This window comes from Mauremys mutica, chromosome 6 (assembly GCF_020497125.1).
Source record: "Mauremys mutica isolate MM-2020 ecotype Southern chromosome 6, ASM2049712v1, whole genome shotgun sequence".
Taxonomy (NCBI): Eukaryota; Metazoa; Chordata; order Testudines; family Geoemydidae; genus Mauremys; species Mauremys mutica.
Window position 1 is genome coordinate 76,916,806 of NC_059077.1, and position 22,033 is coordinate 76,938,838.

At 38.4% G+C, this 22,033-nt stretch overlaps 1 protein-coding gene and 1 long non-coding RNA gene across 3 annotated transcripts in view; one reads left to right on the forward strand and one right to left on the reverse strand.

Annotated features, from left to right (window-relative positions):
- The window catches only part of SLC12A2 (solute carrier family 12 member 2), a 102,884-nt gene that overhangs the window by 65,340 nt on the left and 15,511 nt on the right, over positions 1–22,033 (forward strand). The window contains exons 12-19 of the mRNA XM_045020452.1: positions 1,741–1,864; positions 4,139–4,240; positions 7,372–7,527; positions 11,542–11,641; positions 14,802–14,913; positions 18,654–18,794; positions 19,050–19,156; positions 21,057–21,136. Of these exons, the coding sequence (XP_044876387.1) occupies positions 1,741–1,864; positions 4,139–4,240; positions 7,372–7,527; positions 11,542–11,641; positions 14,802–14,913; positions 18,654–18,794; positions 19,050–19,156; positions 21,057–21,136 (922 nt within the window). The remainder of the gene's footprint in view (positions 1–1,740; positions 1,865–4,138; positions 4,241–7,371; positions 7,528–11,541; positions 11,642–14,801; positions 14,914–18,653; positions 18,795–19,049; positions 19,157–21,056; positions 21,137–22,033) is intronic.
- The window catches only part of LOC123372393, a 50,907-nt gene continuing 31,491 nt past the window's right edge, over positions 2,618–22,033 (reverse strand). The window contains exons 3-4 of one of the 2 annotated variants that reach the window (XR_006580259.1): positions 21,047–21,155; positions 2,618–2,814 (exon numbers count right to left, since the gene is read on the reverse strand). This is a non-coding gene — a long non-coding RNA (uncharacterized LOC123372393). Of the gene's footprint in view, positions 2,815–15,167; positions 15,365–21,046; positions 21,156–22,033 lie in introns of those variants that run through there. The other variant, XR_006580260.1, reaches the window with a different exon arrangement.

A 22,033-nucleotide genomic window follows, 5' to 3' on the forward strand; every position in this document is an offset into this window, starting at 1 on the left:
GATGTGATGCCTATATAGTGTCCATGTTTCGCACCCGTACAAAAGAGATGAAAGAACAGCTCTGTACACAAGCAGTTTTGTTGACATCCGGATGTTGTGGTGGTTTAAAACTTTGACACGCAGACAGCCAAGTGCCTGGCTTGCTTTGGATATTCGTGCGTTGATCTCATTATCCAGTGATCCATCACTGGATATGACACTACCCAGGTATTTAAAGTTCTCCACTACTTTAAACTGAGTGCCATCAATGAAGATACTCGGGACAGAAGCATTTGATCCAGGTGCAGGTTGATGGAGAACTTCTGTCTTTCCGAGGCTGATAGTTAGTCCAAAAAGTTGTGAGGCCTCGGCAAACTTGTTGACAATGTGCTGAAGATCATTTTCAGTGTGAGCCATGAGGGCACAGTCGTCGGCAAAGAGTGCCTCAAGAAGGAGTTTCTGCACTGTCTTAGTCTTTGCATTCAGGCGACGGCGGTCAAAAAGTGAACCATCGTGCCAGTATTTCCAATGTATACCTCGATCCATATCTTTCATTGCATGGTTAAGGATGCATGCAAAGAACAGGTTAAATAAGACAGGAGCGAGAACACATCCTTGTTTCACGCCGTTGGTGATGTTGAAGGGGGCTGATGTGGCTCCATCAGACAATACTTCGCCTGTCATGCTGTCATGAAAAAAGCGTATAATTGACAAATTTTCTTGGGCAGCCAAGTCGTGTTAGAATAGTCCAAAGGGCTTCCCTGTTGACGGTATCAAACGCCTTTGTCAGATCTATGAAGACAGCATACAGGTGCATGTTCTGTTCAATGCACTTCTCTTGTATTTGGTGGTAGTAGTAGTTGGATATCCTCCATATCTACTGGTGGTTACTTTTTGGAGCTAATGCACTGCAGTTAGTTGCAATTCAGAATGCTTAAAGATATTGTAACAATGACTGAGTAAAATTGTAGAGTTTGTAAAACTTATTTCCCAAGGATCTTTTTATACCCATTTCATAGTCTTGCTATTGTATATTCTTTATAAATGACTTCACACTTAGCTAGTTGCTGTAGCTGAAAGGTCCTGTTTTGTTACATGTTTTTTCCCCTCACTTGTGGTGTTGAGGTAAGTAATAAAGGGCTCTGTGTTTTTTCAGAGTTAAAGATAATGCCCCCACCTAGGGGTGTGTGTGTGTGTGTGTGTGTGTGTGATAACTGCAGTTTAGTTACTGAGGGAATGCTTCATGTTTGAGAATCATGAGAGGATACCATACACTTAAAAACAAAAACAAACAAAAAACACCAACCCCAAACCCAACAACCCTGTAGCAGGAAGTCAGATAGCGAAGGGGGATAAGAAAGGTTTGACACAAAAGCACTAGAGTAAAGCAGAGAGAGAGTAGCTTTGAGAATATTTTCCATATCTTGATGAAATTCCTGGTTCAATATTAAAGAAAGTGATTAATTTTGTGACTTTTTTTTTACTACTGTCACATGACAAATGTCAGTGATTTACAAAGAAGAGAAAGTGTTTATCCTCATTGTATTGATAGAGGTGAAAACTCAAGAATGGGAAGGTGTCACTTGCTCTAAGATCACACAGTAATGCAAAGGCAGAGTAAGAAATAGTCAGCATGCCCTAACTCTCAATCCCATGCTCTAACTAGACAACACTAGCCCTCATTGAATGCATTAGTGTGTATCTCATGCAAAATTTATCTTAATTAATTAAACCTTACTAACTTTGTATTTTCTTTCTTAGGCTTTATGTAAGGACAATATCTATCCAGGTCTTCTAATGTTTGCTAAAGGCTATGGGAAGAACAATGAACCATTACGAGGATATATTCTAACTTTCTTGATTGCTCTTGGATTCATATTAATTGGTTAGTTAATTTAAATTGGAGTAAAAATTTTGAATGTATTCTTTTTTTGCTATAAAATGCTGTACTGTCTTATGTTTGGATGACAGGCTCCATAGAGTCTTGGGGATCGATTTTTATTTAAAAAATTTTAGGTGTTGGCTTGTGTTTGGAAACATGTTCAAGTGATGGGGTTTGAGGATTGTTCTCCCACATATTCAGAAGTTACTTCAGATTCATCTCAGGGCTTGTCTTCACTATCAGGGAGATCGATGCAGCTGGTGTTGATTTAGCAGGTCTTCCACTAAATCGACAGTATAGTGCTCTCCGGTCAACTCCAGTACTCCAGCTCCCCAAGAAGAGTAAGGGAAGTCGATGGGAGAGCATCTCCAGTTGATGCAGCGCAGTGAAGACACCACGGTAAGTCGATCTAAGCTACATTGATTCCAGTTACATTATTCATGTAACTGGAGTAGCGTAACTTAGATCAACTTACCCTGGTAGTAGACAAGGCCTCAATCTCATTTAATAGGGGAAGGTAACAGTTAATATCCACAGACTTTAGCTAATCAGATTTTTTTTTAATCCTTTCCCAACCCTATTGTATTATCTTCTTATCGATTAGCCTACTATAGAGCGCTGTTGTATGATGTGAAAGCCTTTTATATTTATTTACAGATTTTTTTAATACATACATATTAGACAATAAAACATCACTAATCTATGCTTCCGAGAGTGGCAAGCTTGCACAAATAGAGGACTTTAAAGTTTGCTATCCACTGAACCACTGAAGTGCAAGATTCTCCTGGTGCTGCCAGAGGTGGGGGGCCAGTCCAGGTAATAATACATTCCTTGCAGGCAGATAAAAGATCTTCCACATCATCCTCTAGCCCCTTCCAGGACTGCTTATGTTAAAAACTGTTGCTGTTACTCTTATCTCTTCCCCCATCTTGCTTATTCTGCATTTTTGAAGGCTGTTGGAGGAAGGAAAGACCAAGTTATCCCTGCTGCCACATGTGGTCTGGAGGTTTCATTAGAATGAAGAGGGTCCTAGTGGACTAAAGTGTCATGTTCTTGAACTGCTGTATCTTTGATTTCAGTCCTTTGTGGTGGTGGGAAATGACTAGTGATGGCTACTACTACTGCTCTCTATCCAGGTGAAAAGGAGAGCCCTACGCTTTCCCACCTCCTAATCCTTTTAGGAAGGAAAAGAGGGGGAAAATGAGTTTTCTTCTCTCTGCAGAGGAGGGCAGAGACTGCACCCCTCTCTGTCTGTCTGCAGTTGCATTGAGACTAGTTACAGAGAGCCTAGATGCTGCATCTCAGATTCCAAACCTCTATGTGAATCTGCCAAGACCTTCTCCCCCCCCCCCCCCCGCCCACGTGCGCGCACACACACCATTGAAGTGTCACATCAGCAATAACAGTAATAGCCTTGCTTCAGTCTTCTGTTAAGGTGGGAGTCAGGCGAATATGCTTCTCCATTTGCCACAAATCTCTATTAAACCGCAATGTCTCCCTCTCACATTCCAACACTATTGCAGACTAATGAAAACTTAATATTCATGGGCTAATTGTGTAATTCTGGAAAAAAAAATGTAAATAATCTGAATTAGCAAACAGTGTAGTCAGATAGCAAACATATCATACTTTAAACAACTTTGGTATTCCTTGAGTGCCTGCAAGTTAAATAGGGAATATTTTGAACAAATGTCTGCTGCACATTAATTGATCACAAAGAATTGTAACTCACATTGAAAGTTTTTTGAAACATTTAAATTCAAAGTTTATTATGATTCTGTGAGAAAATAAAACGTAGACTAAACATTTATTTGAGTGGGGAGGCACTCTTTGAGTGTTTTGGAGGAGGAGAAAGGTAAAGATTACTGATTTAAAATAGACTAGACTTTATCAAGATATAATTGAACATGTTAATATTTGGACTCTTGAACTGAGAAAACAGATTTTCCACAAATCTCTTTAAAAAGTATCTTAAAGTGAATTTGGCTGGAGACACAAGGGTGACGGGATTTTGGTGGCAGAATAGGTTGTTTCTGAAGCAGATTTTAGTTTAATGTGTGTTTTTCCCATAGTAGCTGAAATGATTGCAGAGAAATTGTTTAGAGGAGTTTATGGTATTAGACCATAATATATATCTGAATAAAATAAAATGTGTTACAAATTTACTGTTTCCACTAGAGAGAAGGAGGCCCTTGTAGCAAACTTTTGGCCCTTGGATTTTTAAAGCGGTTTGACAACAAGCTTAATAACTACTTGTTTTTCTTTGTGTTTTTACAGCTGAATTGAATGTCATTGCTCCAATAATCTCCAACTTCTTCTTGGCTTCATATGCCTTAATTAATTTCTCTGTATTCCATGCCTCACTTGCAAAATCTCCAGGTAGGAATTTCATATTTGGGGTTTAACACATTTTAAAGCTACTCTAGAAACAAAGTATTTCTGCATAGAAGTTATTAATTTACTAATTAAAGAATTTATTAAAATAATCTTAGAAAAATTACTAGACTAGCCAAATCAAACCCCTTCCTAAGGCTGACACTAAAGCAGCCTCTTTGGTAACTATAGGAGACTTGTGATTGTAGCTGTCACAACTTGGGAACCTGAGTAAGACTCTTTTCCTCCTAATATGCCTTCCAACAACTAATTCTAAACCACGTGTGTGGGTGCATTATTTAAAATGTGACTAAAGCTTTGATTTTTGTTTCTCAATTTGTTTTGAAAGCTCAACGGTATTTAAGGACTAAGGCCAGGATTTTCAAAAAATGGGTGCTTTAAGTTAGGAGCATAAGGGCTTGTTTATGTGGAGGATTTAGTCCACACTAACATTAGTGAGTACGCACTCGAATGACCTATGTCCACATGATGCAAAGGTTTATGGCATACTAATTAGCCACTTAATATGTATTCTATAATCCACTTTGAAAATGTGTTAAATTCACTGCATATTGAGTTAGTGTGGACTAATGTTCACGTGCACACATCGCTCATTCTCATTAGCTTGGCAGACTACCCACTGCTATCCCATGCTGCTTTGCATGATGCCAGGACTGACCATCTGTCTGTGTGTTCTCTATTGCTCATGTAGAACAGATGTCACCTTCCTGTTCAAATACTGGCACAAGGCCAAGACTTGTCCATTTGCTCCTGGCGTTGTATACCTCAGCATTCCAGCAGTATTATTGTTGCTGTCATCGCACAAAGTCCCAGCCACGTAGACACTGATACATACTGAATCAAAACAATTGATGACTCTGTATGCAGTCAGTGCATACTATGTAAAACACACCAGTTGGTGCACAAAAACGCAATGCAAATTAAACTCTGTTTATAGACATGGCCTGTTTTCATGTTTAGGCGCTTGAATAACTGGCTTGAATTTTCTAACGTTCTGAATACCCATCATCTCTCATTGACCTCTGAGAGTGCCAAGCTAATGAGGTGTATGCCTCATCCTAGCCTGAACTACAAAGGAGTAAAACTTCACTGGGTAAAGAGACTGGGACTCAGTCTCTAAGGGAACTGCCTTGAGGCTCACACCTGGTTGTTATGAGAGAGAGAGGGAGAGAAAAAAAAATACTGCCATTAAGCAGGTGATGAATGGAGCCAAGAGCTATGCCTCATGAACAAGGAAGCCATAAGAAAACTAAAGCCCTCAATGAGAGAGGAAGGTGCTCCTAGGAGGGAGTGATACTTTCTCCTAACAGATTATTGGACCAGGACTTGCTGTCCTTTTTTATTTCCCTCCCATCGACACTGGGTGTCACTGGGATTGTGTGGCGACGCTGGTGGGAAGGGAGTTTTATTGTTCAGTTTTTACTTCAGCAATCCTGATGAAAAGGGGAGCTGTTTGTAGAGACTACTGCTTGCCCCTCAGGAAAAGAATTCCTTATGGTGTTCTTATTTGTTTCCTTTGCCCCAGGGCTTAAAAGTTGATGACCCTAATCGCAAGAAATGGGGCAGCGAAGTTGTTATGCTTCAGTTTTTTTAATTTTATCTGTAACAAAAGTATTGTTATGCCTATAAAAGAATTGCATTCAACATAAATAGGAATTTCTATTTCAGTTTTTAGCCTACTGAGTTTAGGTTGGAGCCCTTTTTAAAAAAAGTCATCTTCACTCTGTTTGTCTGGGGCCAAACTTATAAAGGTGCATTAAGTAGCCTTCAATTTGTGTTTACTTAACTTTGTGCGCATGTTTATTTTATTCTATTGCTTATACACGCAAGCAATAAAATTAATATGTTGAAAGCCCACATAGATATGTAAATCCTATTTCTATTTACAATTGAGCCTGCTCAATTGTATATGTAAATAAGCAGGCATATTTTGAATTTTCTGTATGTCAAGCTGTATGGGTATATTCACTTCTGGAAGAATATGTGTAGATCACAAATTATGATGCAGTATTTGAAGCTTAGCCATATTAAAACACTAATATTCTTGGCAGAATTTGAGTTTTGTTTTCATAATTCATATGGATAAAATCAGTGTTTATTTTTAAGCAACTTTTTCATATTTAATTTTTAATTGTTCAAAATCGTGAGTTTTAAGCATTTTTCGATTTTTATCAGTTCAGATTTTCAGTTGCAGGAACCTGGGGGTAGGGTCAGACAATCAGTTAATGATAGTAGACACAGATTAAAAAAGGTAAAGCTTTGTAACCATTAAAACACAAATGGTCAACGTCATGTCGAAATACAAAAGACGTGAATAGCCTTAAATCAAACTCTAAATTCTCAAGCAGTGTTTTTTAATCTGTACATTTTGATTATCAGTGGAAATATTTTTGTCGGTTTGTGTATGTACAGTGATATAGATATTTACTGATTTTAAAAACCTAATGCTTCCAAGCCTAAATACACTCTATTAGTCACTGCTGTCTTTATCAGAATAGATGATCCTTATACCTCTTTCTGAACAGCCCTTCAGCAACTCCTGGTGTCAAACTCTGGCAACCTCAGTATTTCTCTTTGACAGTTACACTTTATTCCTGAATGTCTCTGGCTATACTCTACACCTGATATTTGTCCTTTTTCTTGAATACTTAGGAGTTGCTCTTATCCAAATACACAAAAACATTAAAAATAGTTAGCTAGTAGTATTAGTTAGCTTAACTGGAGTCATAATGCGGAACTAAAAGGATAGCGCCCACTAACATAGCGTGCAGTCATTTGCATTGTGATTCATGCTGGACCATCTTCTAAAGGTATACTGCAAAGCAAAAATCAAATCTGAGTAATGTATGGACCTCTATGCCAAATACTCCCACTCACCAGGCTTCTGGGAATATCTAGCACAGAAATAATGTCAAACTCCACTTTTTAAAAAGTCATCTATACTTCTTGCCATATAAACATTTCTGCTCCTGTCCTTAATAACATAGATGCAGTTTTCTTTGAAATATTGCAAGAAGTTGTTGGATGAGCTCCAAGTATAAATATGTGCCAAAATTTTTAATATATTCTCTCTCTCTCTCAAATTCTTTAACTTTTCCTATTTGTGCTTTGATTAGGTTGGCGTCCTGCTTTTAAGTACTACAATATGTGGGTTTCCCTTATTGGAGCGATTCTCTGCTGCATAGTGATGTTCGTCATTAATTGGTGGGCAGCACTGCTAACATATGTCATAGTCCTTGGACTCTATATTTATGTCACTTACAAGAAACCAGGTAGGTATGTGTTTTCAATTAAAAAAAAAAAATCTGGGCAAATTTGAGAAACTCTGATTACTTAATTTTGTTAAATGTTATGTGTTTGTATTTTAAATTTACAGTTTTATTTGCATGGCTAGTTACAGAAAACTCTATTTTCAAAATAAGAGAAAAGCATCTCACATACATTAACTATATACATTCAAAAGGTAATGTACTCGATCTGTAAAAGAGAAATTGAGAGGAAGTAGTGTGTGCATTGCAGGTGCATTTGGGAAGAGTTATGAGTAAGGCTATATTTTAGCCATGGGTATCTTTAGTATAAGTCATGGACAGGCGTGACCTTTAGTATATACCCCTAAATAAAACTTGGGCTGGGAGGCCAGGAGTGCTCTGGGGCGATGGGCCTGGACACCCGCTGGCTCGGGGTGGGGGTGGGGCCAGGGTGGGGATCGCAAGGTAACTGCTCGGCTTTGCGCACTGCTTCCACCAGAAGTGCTGGCTCTGCAGCTCCCATTGGCCGGGAACCACAGCCAATGGGAGCTTTTGGGGGTGGCGCCTGTGTGCGTAGGCAGTGCGCGGAGCCCTCTGGCCCCTCCAGCTAGGAGATATAGGGACATGATGGTGGGAGCCCTGCACCCCAACCCTAAGCCTCCTCCCACATACATCCCCACCCACACTTGTGGTCTGGGCAGCCCCTGAGCCAGAACCGGCTGCTGCAGAAGTCATGAAAAGTCACGGAATCCGTGACTTCTGTGACCTCTGTGACAGACACGAAGCCTTAGTTATGAGCAATATTTGGCCCAAGGGACCATGTAGGCTTGTTTCTGCAGAGAGGTAATGTGCCTTTTTGAGAGAGGATCCTCTACTGTTCCAACCTGGAATAGTACAGAATTAGGGATGGTGTCTTGGTAAACCATACCTATCGCTATGAATGACGAGACACATCACAGTAAGATAGCAAAAACATTTTAAGAATAGTAGGGTTGAAGCTGTTTTTACAACAAGAATGAGATGGAACAGAGCTGGACTAAAGGGTTTTGTTAAAATTAGAAATAAGGAAATCATGAAGTATTGGGCTTGAAGGTAAGTGAAGTTCTTAAATGATAAAAGTTGAATTTCCCCATTCAAAACAGCCTTTATGAAAGCTAAGTATGGGCACAAGTATGAGAAATAATTTTGTCTTACTTTGAAAATCAAAAGTGTATTGGAAGTGTTAAGCTATGTACAATGAAGAGCTCAGAATAAGATACGGAAAGTACAAAGAATTTAATGAAAGCTTAAAAGAAAAATCTGCCAATTAGCATAATTGATCTAAACAATTAGCACATAAGTAAAAAGCATCTGCTTTGATTCAGCAGATCCAGGTCTCATACTGAGCTATCACGTTACCTCTTAAAGGGATCACATAGAGGAAATAGAAATTGTGAATGGTAATACCAAAAAGTGTAAAGTATTGTGTTTTAATGCAAATCTAAGCAGTAAAAGCATATGCACCTGATACAGTTGTGCTATTGTGTTTATGTCCTATTATTTGTGAGACCTGGAAAGAGTTGTGGAAGTCTACTAAAAAAACTTGCATCACTTTTTAAAAGTTTTGTTGGTTTGGGTTTTTGGTCAGAAGACAGTTTTAGCTACAAGCCAGTAACTTGGCTTAAAGTTAGCTGCTGATCTTCACTGACTGCCATCTGAAGAAAAATAATATATTGCCCTATCGCTAAATGTGAAATAGACCGACATGCAAGCTGAGGTACATGCTCATCAAACCCTTTTCTGAAAACAGAATTATTTATTTCCTTATGGGCTTGACTGTTGTGCTCATCGCTAGAGTATCAGAGTGCTTCAGACACTAATTTAGAGGCTTGAGCATCCTCAGTGAGAATGTAAAAGCAGCAAAGAATCCTGTGGCACCTTATAGACTAACAGACGTTTTGGAGCATGAGCTTTCGTGGGTGAATACCCACTTCGTCGGATGCAGTGAGAATGTGATTTTCGAGATTTTAGCTGTTAAAATCTAAAAAAAAAGTCTCTACTGAGCATGTACAAACTGTAATTTTTTCCCCAAAGGCTTATGACGTGGTCAAATTTGAGCAGATTTTCATGAGGACAGCAAAAACACATTCCTGACAACAACAACAACAAAAAAAGCCACCTCCTGCCAAATTCCAAGCCCCTACTCCAAAGCATCTGGGCACTAGAGCTTTTCATAGAAAAGATAGGCAGAATTTTTTAACATGTGGAAAACATATTTTTCCTTAGTCTCATTTTGAAGCTAAACTATTTTGACTATAATTTTCCCAAAAAATTGGCCTGAGACATACTTCTGGCATGTAAAACTTCAGCCTAAATGGTTTAAGTTTGGCAAAGTTATAAGCAACTGAAAAGTGCATCTTATAATTAGGGCCCTAGCAAAAATCAGGGTCCATTTGGTCAATTTCACAGTCATAAGATATTAAAAATAATAAATTTCATGGGTTCAGATATTTAAACCTGAAATTTTAGGGAGTTGTAACTGTAGGAGTCCTGACCCAAAAAGGAGTTGTGGGGAGATTGCAAGGTTATTGTAGGGGGGTTGCGGTATTGTCACCCTTACTTCTGCGCTGCTGCTGGTGGCAAACCTGTCTTCAGAGTTGGGCGGCCAGAAAAAGGCGGCTGCTGGATAGTAGCCCAGCTCTGAAGGCAGAGCTGCCGTCAGCAGCAATGCAGAATTAAGGGTGGCATGGTATAGCATTGCCACCCGTGCTTCTGAGCTGCTGCTGGCAGGACGCTGCCTTCAGAGCTGGGCGCCTGGTCAGCAGCTGCCACTCTCCGGCCACCCAACTCGGAAGGCAGCACAGAAGTTAGGGTGTCAATACCGTGTCCCCCCCACAATAACTTTCTGACCTCCCCCAAGAGCCCCTTTTGGGTCAGGACCCCCAGTTTGAGAAACGCTGGTCTCCCCAATGAAATCTGTATAGTATAGGATAAAAGTACATAAAAGACCAGATTTCATGGAGGAGACCAGATTTCACAGTCCATGACGTATTTTTCACAGCCATGAATTTGGTAGGACCCTACTTTATAATGAGGCATGTCAGGCAACATAGGTGCCGACCCCATAGGTGCTCTGGGGCTGGAGCACCCATAGGGAAAAATTGGTGGAGATTTGGGGAAGGAGTCCAATAGGGGTAGGGAGGGGGTCGAGTTGGGGCGGGGACTTTGGGGAAGGGGTTGGAATGGGAGCAGAGCAGGAGGTGGGGGGGTCACGAGCACCCACTGGTGCCAGGGAAAGCTGGCGCCTGTGTCAGGCAACCTTAAGAGGTGGGATGACTTGCCCCGCCTATAATTTAAACTTGAGAAAATTTCCTGTAATTGAAATTCTCTAAATGTAGTAGGCCTTACTTGCTTGTGAGAATTGAAATTCTACTTCATTATTATTTTAGTTATTAAAAATTGGACTGCTTGCATGGGAACATGGGAGACCAGACTCCTATAGCTATTTAATTTTAGTAAACGCATTATACTGTAGGCATTCAATTTCTCTTATACAGTGATAGTCTAAAAGGATCATTTCTTAACCCAGTTTTTTCCATCATGATTTAGTTTGCCTGTTGATTTTAAAACTAATGCTTACCTTGCTAAATTTTCCTTTGCTGTAGAGTAGCATAGCTACAAAACCTATTTGTACAAAGATTTCAGCTTTTTGTCAAACACCGTAGAATTCTTTGAAATAGATCAGTTTAAGTAACTTCTAAATATGACTGTATTATATGAAACATCTAGTTATCTAGAAAACTTGATTTGATTACAGAATTATTATCCTCTTTACAGTAGAGTTTAACTGGTTTTTCACCTAATTTAAACACAAATTGGGTTTACTTTAGCCTACTTTCAGTGGGAATATACTCTGATTTTAATTTAATTTGTACCTAGTTTTAGTTGATGTTGGAGCTAAACAATTAGACACTAAATTTTTAGTTTGATAAAATGGTTATATTAGTCAAAATAACTTGTGGCATAATATTAAATTTTTTTAAACAAATCTTTACACAGATGTGAACTGGGGATCCTCTACACAAGCCTTGACTTACCTAAGTGCATTGCAGCATACTGTTCGTCTTGCAGGCGTGGAAGACCATGTAAAAAACTTCAGGTAACAGATATGCTCATGCTGAAGGCATAGTGTAGGGGTTAGAAAAATCTCTTTTCACTAAACTGTGCACTCAGCAAAGCAGGGTTTTGATGCTTCCAATATCCACAACTCTTTATATGAAACTGTCTGGCTTTAAATCTCTAAGTCTATGGATATTCTCACATATGCTTGGATCTTGGGACAAGAACATCCATCACAAGGCTGAGTTTCAGTTTCCCTTTACCCCGGCCTCTGGCAGCATGTCCATTCTTGACAGAGACTGCAACAGCAACACAATCTTGGAGGATTTGCAGCCATGTGATGCAGAATTCTTGCTAATTCCTTGGAAATCTGCCCATATGTGAAGGGAGCATATCATGAGAAAATACTCTGTGATTTCAGGGTGGTTAGATTAGGAAAATGCTTTTGGACTCATCTAAATGGGAAAACTGACCAGAATAATTATTATGGAACAAACTATTATGAAATAGCTATTTTGGAATAGTTCCTTATGTTGACACTATTCTGGAATAATTAGTACGGTATATTTCCATAGTGGAGTAACTATTATGGAATAAAAAGGGGGAAAACAATATATATTTCGCTAACTTTTTTCTTGGAAATGACTCCACTGCTGTGGCTGAATTTTTTCAGAACAAATCAGCCTGATGTGGAAGGTTTCCCTAGTCATGGCGATGGAAATCAGCCTTACATGGAAAATTTCAGCTCAGACAATTAATTTTGCAAAGGTATAAACCACTGAAAAATTAAGTCTTATAATGGGAAGTGTCAGGCAACCATAATACTAGGTAGTCCTGTTAGTCTCATGAACATGTTTTTATAAAATATTAAAATCACACTTCTCCCTGTATGTTTGTTTCTGGTTACTTCACTGAAACTTTGTCGTCACCGCTGAGCTAATATAGCTTAAAAAAATAAGCTGGGTACTATTCTGCATTGTGTATAAACAACAAAATTGGCAGCTGAGTTTTGATGGTCTTTGTTACTGCTGAAGATGTAAGAGGCTTCTTAACTTAAAAAATTATCTTAGTTTATAACTGTCAGCAATATGCAAACTGGATGAATTTGGTAGTGGAATTTGACTTTATACATCAATTTAGTTATCACTTAACTGCCTAGATCAAACCTTTATTTCCAAAAGTGGTTTCCTACTTGTGTTCATGTGAGGAGTGAACATACTTCCAATTATGAGCAGGCCTTTAGGGTTAGATTTGAAATACTTTTTATGATTTTGTTTTCTAGGGTAGGAAATAGCTTTTCTTATTTTGAATGCTACTTATATTTTGGTAAAGAATGTTTTGGTTTTTAGAACCATCAGTTAGAAGACTGACTTGCGTTGGTATTAAAATGACTTGTACTAACAACCCTTGTTGGTTCTTTTAAACAAAAAAAAAATAACAGAAATTTGTTGTCTTGGCAAGACTGAGACTTACTCACTTGTTTTGACTGGGGAAGCTTGCTGGTTTGTAGAGGTAGTGATTATATAAATATAGCTATCAAAATGAGGGCTAGCTAAATCTTTACATCAGGGTTTCAGTGTATGGAAGTTAGCGAAAATAAACATTACTCTTATGCTGTGCTCCTTTTTTTCCCCACAAAAGGGAAAATGAAAGATGTTGACAAGTGATCTTATGACCCCTGTGCTGATAGGCATTCATATTTTTGTTGTTCAATTACAATCCACTCTTCCTTATTCAGCAGGTTTAGTACAGGCCAGGTCATATCACTCATGCCAGACACTTTGATAACTTGACAGAATGTTTGGCCTTAACATCTGAACTTCTTTATTTTAACGTTTTTATTAAACATCTTGACTGTTTACATAAAGAGAATATGAAAGTTACACATAAACATAGTGATTTTTCCTTATTAGTTTGAAGAATATTTTTTTCTGTACTTATATACCAAATTCCGTTAAACTTCTAGAATCACAGGACTGCAAGGCACCTCAAGAGATGATCTAGCTGAGTCTCCTGGCTTACCTAGACCATCCCTGACAGGTGTTTGTCTAACTTGCTCTTAAAAATCTCCAGTGATGGAGATTCCACAGCTTCCCTAGGCAATTTATTCATGTGCTTAACCACCCTGACAGTTAGGAAGTTTTTCCTAATGTCCAAGTTAAACCACCCTTGCTGCAATTCAAGACCATTGCTTCTTGTCCTATCATCAGAGGTTAAAAAGAACAATTTCCCTCCCTCCTCCTCATAACAATCTTTTATGTACTTGAAAACTGTTATCATATCACCTCAGTTTTCACTTCTCCAGACTGAACAATTTTTTCAGTCTTCCCCCATAGGTCATGTTTTCTAGACCTTGAATAATTTTTGTCACTCTTCTTTGGACTTTCTCCAATTTGTCCACATCTTTCCCTGAAATGTGGCACCCAGAACTGGACACAATACTCCCGTTGAAGCCTAATCAGCCCAGAGTAGAAGGGAAGAATTACTTCTCGTGTCTTGCTTGCAAACATCATTTTGGGTTGTATTATCAGGAGTGTTGGGGGTTTTTTCATTGGTATTTTTTGTTTGTTTTTTGGGGTTTTTTTGTTCCTACAGTGTTACACTATTGACTCATATTTAGTTTGTGATCCACTATGATCCCCAGAATCCTTTCTGCAGTATTCCTTCCTAGGCAGTCAACTGATTGTTTCTTCCTAAGTGGAGTACTTTGCATTTGTCCTTTTGTTCGATTTTTCTGAGTTAAGTCATTTAAACTCCTGTCAAAATTGGATTTATAGTTGGAGTTATTTTTTTGTTGTTGCAGTTCTCTGTTCATGACATAGAACACAGACTATCTGAGACAGTTTGAGTAATATTTAGGGAGGGTAGAGTCTTTTCACCAGACTTTAGTGATGATAATATCAGTCCAATAGTGGATTTAGATAGCTATTACCATTAACTGGTTTCTGATAAAATAAGCAGGTGGGGAAAAAAGATTGATGGTTGTTAAAGGTTTTTAATGCAATATAAATTTCCATGATGTAATTAATATCCCCCATTTCTCACTCCAAATATAGGCATTTGCAATCTTGAGATCTGTGAAGATATTTATCTTCACAATTCTAAAGTCAGTTGCAAATTATGTAAAAGTTGTTTGTTTTTATCAATACAAAGGAAATAAGTGAATTCTAATTTTTCTTCTCTTAAATGTAAAACTCTAGGCCTCAATGCCTTGTTATGACAGGTGCTCCAAACTCACGTCCTGCTTTGGTTCATCTTGTCCATGCTTTCACAAAAAATGTGGGTTTGATGATCTGTGGTCATATACACATGGTAAGTATTTTTTCTGCATTTTTAAAAAAAAAGCTAACTTGGCTTCTTTCCATAACTGCTTTATTATTATCAAATGTAAAGTGTCAAATTTCCCACTTCTCTGGAAGCTGAGATTTATTGATAACCTCTCATGGGATTGATCTTTCATAATAGCACAAAGTATATTGTAATTTTGTGCTAGCCTTAGATATGCTAGCATAGCAGATAACTTCAAAATGTTAATATTTACTCACTGTTACATTTTTCTCCTCCCCTGGAATAATTTTGTAACTTTATAAAATGAACAGTCTTGGACGCAAGATCCTCTAACGATATGTGTTGGATTTTTTTAAATGAGCACTATGTACGTCAGTCCAATCAAAATTTAACATCTGCAGGAAGAGAGGCCCTCGCTCTGAAACATTTAGTAGCCCATCAAAGTGAACCTCTTCTCTTGCAGGCTGTAGGAAGTCTGGAGGTAAAAGGAGAGGGTTTTTTATATTTTGGGATATGAGAGCAGCCTGTGATGGAGGATTTTATCCATACTGTACACATTAAGAACTTAGTTTTATATCTAGGAAGTTTTAACAGTAGAAAATGTCAAAATGTTTAATGGTGAACGTGGATTACAATCTGAGTTTCTCTGCCCTGTCCATGTCTCCTCCAATTCCCTGCACCTCCTCCATGCCTTGCTAGTCATTTTGACTACAAGTTCTCTGTCCCAAGTGCGTCTAGCAAAGCTCTATGCCACTTAGTCCAGTGCCTTTCTCAACTAATAGCCTGAGAGTTTTTAATTCTTTGCTTTGACTCTGTGGCATGAGTAGCCTGGGCAAGCACTTTCTCTGCTGCCCTTCACAGCCCCTCTTGCAGCACTCCATTGGCTGCCTTCATGAGGCTTTTCTCTCCCTACCTTACTGTGTGGGAATGCAAGAAGTTTTTTGTTATAGAAAATTGTAATTTCTCCTATAATCTACTACCTCATTAAAAAAACAATAGTAAAAGGCACTTTTCTGAAAGGACAACAAAATAAATGTGAAGGTTTTTTAGGCCAAGCCATTTTCAAGATACAAAATTTTTCACAAGTGAATTTCAGGTACATTTTTGAAAACACCACAATGATAAAATTGCTTTCTGATTTTTTTTTTTTATTATTTTTTTTAATCCAAACTTCCCAGTTGAGATGCAGCGTGAAAGGTTCAGATAGGTTTCTTTTGGCAAAATTAAGAGGGGGTGTGAAAATCAGGTTCCTAATGACAAGCAAACTACACCATTAAGCATAGGGTGGCTTCTACTGCTACATGATCCGTGCCACAATGATTGATCTACCAATGGAGATGGTGTTGTATTTTTGATAAATCAAGTATATCTGGACCAACTTCACTTCAGATCTTACCTTTAAGGACAAACAAGGTACTAGATCTTGATTTGCTTAAAGATAAACAGTGTTTCAAGTGATGTATAAAACACATAATCTGATATTTATTAATCCTGGGGGATACAGCATGCTTGGCTAAATAAGTTTGATATTTGCTTTCCATGTTGTTCAGTTTGCTTTTACTTGCTTACTATAACGTGAAAACTTAAGGCAAAAGCCCGGTTGGGGACAGCCACGTGGGCAGCTGTGGGGAACCTGTGTGGAGTCGTGGACCCTCCACCTGCCCTCAGCTGGGCAGGGAGCCTGGGGGACAGTGTCACGGCCGGGGGCTGCTCTCAGCCCCCCTCCCCCCCCCCGGCACCACAGGCAGGTGGAGGGTCTGCCGCGGGTCCCTGGCTGGGCTCCACGCTGGCCACAGAGAGGGGGGGAACCTGCCCACAGCTGCCTGCCTGGCTCTTACCATGGCCAGGCTGCGGCTCCGAGACACACCTTCCCCCTTTCCCCCGGCCAGAGATGGGTCGGGGAGAGCCGCGGTAGGAGCTGCGGAGGGCCCAAGCAGCCCCCTGCCCAGTGTCCCAGCACCCTGCCCAGGGCAGGTAGAGGGACCCAGACTCCCCACAGCTCGGAGCTGCCGCCTGTCCACAATAAGAGCTGGGTAGGTATCTGTGGGGAGCTGCTGCGGACCCTCCATCTGCCCTGGGTGTGGGGCCCAAGCCCAGTGTCCGTGTCTTCCAGGCCCCCCGCTCAGGGCAGGTGGAGGATCCGTGCTGTGGTTCCTCACAGCTGCCCACCCGGCTCTTAGTGTCAGAGCCCTGTGCAGATACTCTTCAAAAAGGCCCAAATTTTATAAGTTTTTGCTGCATTTCATAAAGATGATCAAAGTGAATGTGCTTAATCTTCTCTGGAAGTTTTTTTTCTTTTCTTTTTTTTCCCCCATAGCTGGATCCTCTTGACTGAGACCACCTTGTCCCTTGCTCTCACACATTCATCCTAAACGTTGTGATCTCCATTGTCTCAGAGACATGCAGCTGTTAATATTTGGTCTATAATGTAGCTTTAACACTTTTCTTTCAGTCATGCATAGAGGAACCAGTTGGGATTGGTTTTGTGAGGTGCTGTACACAAACAATCACATTCCTAATCCCATAGAAGTTATCTCCTAATAAATCAGTTTTGGTAGTAGTTAAAGTCACTTATGATTTTGTTTTGACTGTATATTCAGATCTAGTTCTTTAATACTGGGGTTTCAAAGAAGCCAAATGGACTTAAGCACCCAAATCCTATTGAATTTAATAGGAGCTGGGCACTTAACTCTCTTGAGTCTCCGTAAAAATACCAGTGTAAATTACCAACTTTAGACTATTTTCTTCAGATCTTTATTTTTAAATTTTGTTTTGTATTTGAAGCTTTTCTACAAAGCTAAAGATACCCACAATTTGGGTTGGTGCTCCCTTCAGATCACTGGAATCAAAATCTTCAAGCTCAAAGTTCTGCTACAGTGCTGTTTTTTAAACAGAACACTTTATTATTCTGATAAGGGCAGTGATTTTAAAAACTGGAGAATTAAGAGGGTTTGTTAGCAGGATGGAAGTTCAGTGGGTTTTGAAGGGGTTATGGTAATTGAGAGTCAAATTAACTCAACTACAAAAGACTGGCAAAGGGTCCAGCTAGTTGTAGATGTTAAGGGAGGTTGGAAGGAGTATGTGTTTAAATTGTAGGTAATTGTAAGAGTGGTTGATCCTCTCACCTTGCTGTTGCAATCTGAGGTGCTCCAGGATTAACTAACCAGATTCTGTTGCGAACTATTTCATGTATTATTGAATCTGGCAGGAAACAGCTGCATGCCACAGGACCCAATCAGAAGTGGCTGAGTCTGGGTTTATTTAAGGTAGTGGTTGCCATAGGGGAGAAGACTAGCAGCTTTATATGGAAATTAAAGCAGATCACCAATTTCAGTTAAACTTGCTGGGACACAAGCAGCCACACAACACCTGTTGTGTACTTAGCCTATAGCTATGCCCATATCTATATTTTTTGCTACAAAAAACAAAACAAAAATACCCTTTTTTGTTTTTATGGCAGAGTTCATGCCTGCTGGTGAAGCAATTGGAGCTTGAGAATTCTTGTTCCAGTAAAGCACAGGAAGCACATATCTAAGAAAGGGAGACCTATTGTTGCCCTCTGAGTCAATTTTACTTTGTGTTGATAGGTCTCTTGTTTTGAAGTGATAAAAATATCTTTTGAACTTGAAGTGTATTAGATTTTATTTTGGGTTAATTATCAATGCACTCATGCAACCGTACAAAGGAAATCTATTTTTCAGAAAATAACCTGTAGTGATTATTCTAAAATGCACTTTGGACTAATAGTAGTACATTTTTTAAAGGGCCCTCGCAGACAAGCCATGAAAGAATTGTCAACCGACTTGGCCAGATATCAGCGGTGGCTTATTAAAAACAAAATGAAGGCCTTTTATGCACCAGTACATGCAGAGGATTTGAGAGATGGGGGACAGTACTTGATGCAGGTACACTTCTCTTGCAATTTTGTTTGAGCTAATGGGTGATTGGTGTCAGAAAAGTACAAACATTTTTGCATTTTATAGTTTACACTTTCAAACATGCATATTGAAATGAATTGTAATTATGCAATATTTTCACTATGCTGCTAACTAATTTTTTAATAAAAGCTTTAGTGCAAGTAAGAGCATTTTCTTATTTTACCTGCAGTTAATATATTACTTTTTAGTATTTTAAAAATGCTTGATTGGCTTTGTTTGTAGGCTGCTGGTCTGGGTCGAATGAGACCAAACACTCTTGTTGTTGGATTTAAGAAAGATTGGAAACAAGCTGACATGAGGGATGTGGAAACCTATATCAATTTATTTCAGTGAGTACAAAATGCAGAACTTAGAACTGTTCTTTTTACCAAATACAGTAAACAAAAATATATAACTGAAGAACTACTTGTACCTCCTAGAAGAGTGTAATCAGTTTTTAGATGAATACTTTGAAATAGAGATGAACTGTTTCCAAGTATTCCCAAACATATCATTTTCAAATAATTTAAAATTGAAATCTCCTCAGTAAATGTACAAAAATGGGTACATCTAGTGCTGTTTTTCAATGTGGATAGGTATTATTGATGGTCAGCTATTACTTTTGTCAACCCCAGGAGCTTTCCCCGATGTGAGGCCTCTGGTGGCTTTAATTTCAGCAGGTGTTGTTGATCCCTCTTCTATTTCTAACTTAGTGTTAGCATTTCTCTTTGGTCGTGAACAGTTTAATATAGAATGGAAATCTTCTTTCCAGCCTCTAGCTTTTTTGTCATGCATTTTCAGCATCTGTCCCTGAAGAGACCTCTGACAGTCTGCTTTTTCCTGGGAAGTCTTTCACTATTGTGTAGAGCTGCTTGTACTCTCCCTTCTGTGCTGCTGTCTCTGCAGCCTGCTCCTGAACCCAGGCATTGTTGTTTTGCCTGCATCTCTTTATTTCTTTGTAGTTTTCTCTGTATCTTACATCAGCCTCAAAGACTTCTGTCTGTCTTGCACTGTTACGTTTTTGCCTTCAAAGCTTTCTTTTCGTCAGTCACTACCCATGTTCCAGATATAATCCATGCATCTTTCTTCTGCCTTCTTTTGGTGGCCCTTTATTTCCCCTGCCATCTTCTAATTTGACCATGTGTCTTCCAGACTTTAATCAGTCTGGTCCTGTAAAACACTGGTACAGTTGCTAGGTGGAATCTGAGCTACATTGAACTGCTCTTTGTCTGTGATGCTCTTTTTTCCATCTTCCTGATCTTTTTTGAGTTTAGGTTGCAACATGGCCACTTAAAATTAATGATCTCAGCTAACATCTGTTCCTCTGCTAACTTTGACATCCCTCAAAGAAGATGCCCATCTCTTAAATATACATACATGGTCTGTCTGGTGATTTCCATGTGAGCTTGTGAATCCACTTGTTCTGGAAGAAATTGCCTTCTATTTAGGGTGTTTGTGCAACAGAGATTCAAGAACTGTTTGCCAATATTGGTTGAATGTCTTCCGATGCTGTGACACTTCATATACTAAGTATTAATGTCAAATAAAAACAATGTGCAGTATGGGTAAGTTCCTTTGTTATTGGAACTTTGATTTGGACACTCCTGACTTAGTCTAATTTTTAATTAATAAAGTTTGTCCTTTTAATTTCCTTGCTTTTTTAAGGAGAGAATTTTTCCTGTAAGTTACACATAATGGAAACCAGAGTTAGCTAAAACTTGTCTTGAAACCTGACTTCTTTATTATGAATGCTATAATTTGTAAAAAATAGTTACCATCAAATTCCATACACACTGCATTCATTAATTGTTACTTTGTATATTTTTCAAATTTCTTTCAGTGCTTATAGTTTTCAGAGGCCTCTCTGGAATTTTTAGTTGTCAAGTTAGGGGATCTCTTATAAAATATTTTGGGACTTCTGGTGAAAAGAATTTTCATGTACTACTCAAAAGGATTAAATTTCCCACACATGCTTTCACCTTTCCCATGGAGCTTAGAATGGGTTGTTTGTATTTCATTTGATCACTGTTTGCAGTACAGAAAGGAAGTGAAATTGAGACAGTTGCTGTCTATTACACTTCAGCATATGATATTCAGTCTTTTGAAGTGGCTTAATAGTTTGGGACTTGAAATCTGTGAAGTACAATTTATGTACATGAAGCTTAAATCCAAGAGAAAAATCTCAATTGGGATTGTTAAGAAATAAAAATAGAACAAGACAAAAATGCAACTTTTTTTACCCTTTTACAGTGATGCCTTTGACATTCAGTATGGTGTAGTTGTCATCCGCCTAAAGGAAGGTTTGGATATTTCTCACCTTCAGGGACAAGGTATGCTTTATTTTGCCTCCTAGAAAAGAGAAAAATAGGACAGCCAAATTTTACACAGTTTTCTGGACATCAGTTCAATGAATAGTTAAGTATTCTATAAACTATTTGTTACGCCTACAAGCGAAGTATAGAGATTTAGTGGTTTACAATTATTTCTAATATTTTGTCAACTTAAAAATACTTCTGTTAACCTTGTACAAAAGAAAACTAGGTGGAGTAGGTATGACTTCTGTTACTGATGGGTTGCTTTTAATGATAAATGTTCTATATTTTGTATTGTAACAACTTTTAGAAACAGCACTACATACATTATTTTCTTCTTAGTTTGTAACCACCTACATACTTAAATTTCCGCAAGGATTTATTATTTTACTAATACATTCTCAAACTCAAATGAGGCCAGAAAATCAATACTGCATATTAGAAAAGTATCTGCGGTCTAGAAAATTAAACTTGATTTAACAAAAGTTGCATGACCAAAGACATTTTGGATTCTTCCATGGCAATTTTTTTCCATTCTAGTGATATAAAAAGCCTGGAGATGGTACATCTGCATTGGACAAATAGGAAACAATAAAGATAATACATTTGTAATACAAAAAATTAGTGATGATTCAAAGAAAGTAGTTTATAGACTTAGTTTTTGTTTTTATTAAACATTATGTTAAAAGAACATTATTAAGGTGGCAAAATCAAGTACTTAACTTAGTTTTTAATTACATCATCTAATATTATCCCGGGGTTTCAATTTTAATTCAGGCATATATTGACTTTGTAACCTTAATTTTGGTGTTTTTAATGTAGTTTTCCTGTGTGTAATTTCCTAGTTTTAAAAAATAAAAAAAGAAAATTGAGAAAAAAAAAGATATTTTTATCATGCGATATCATACTGACACC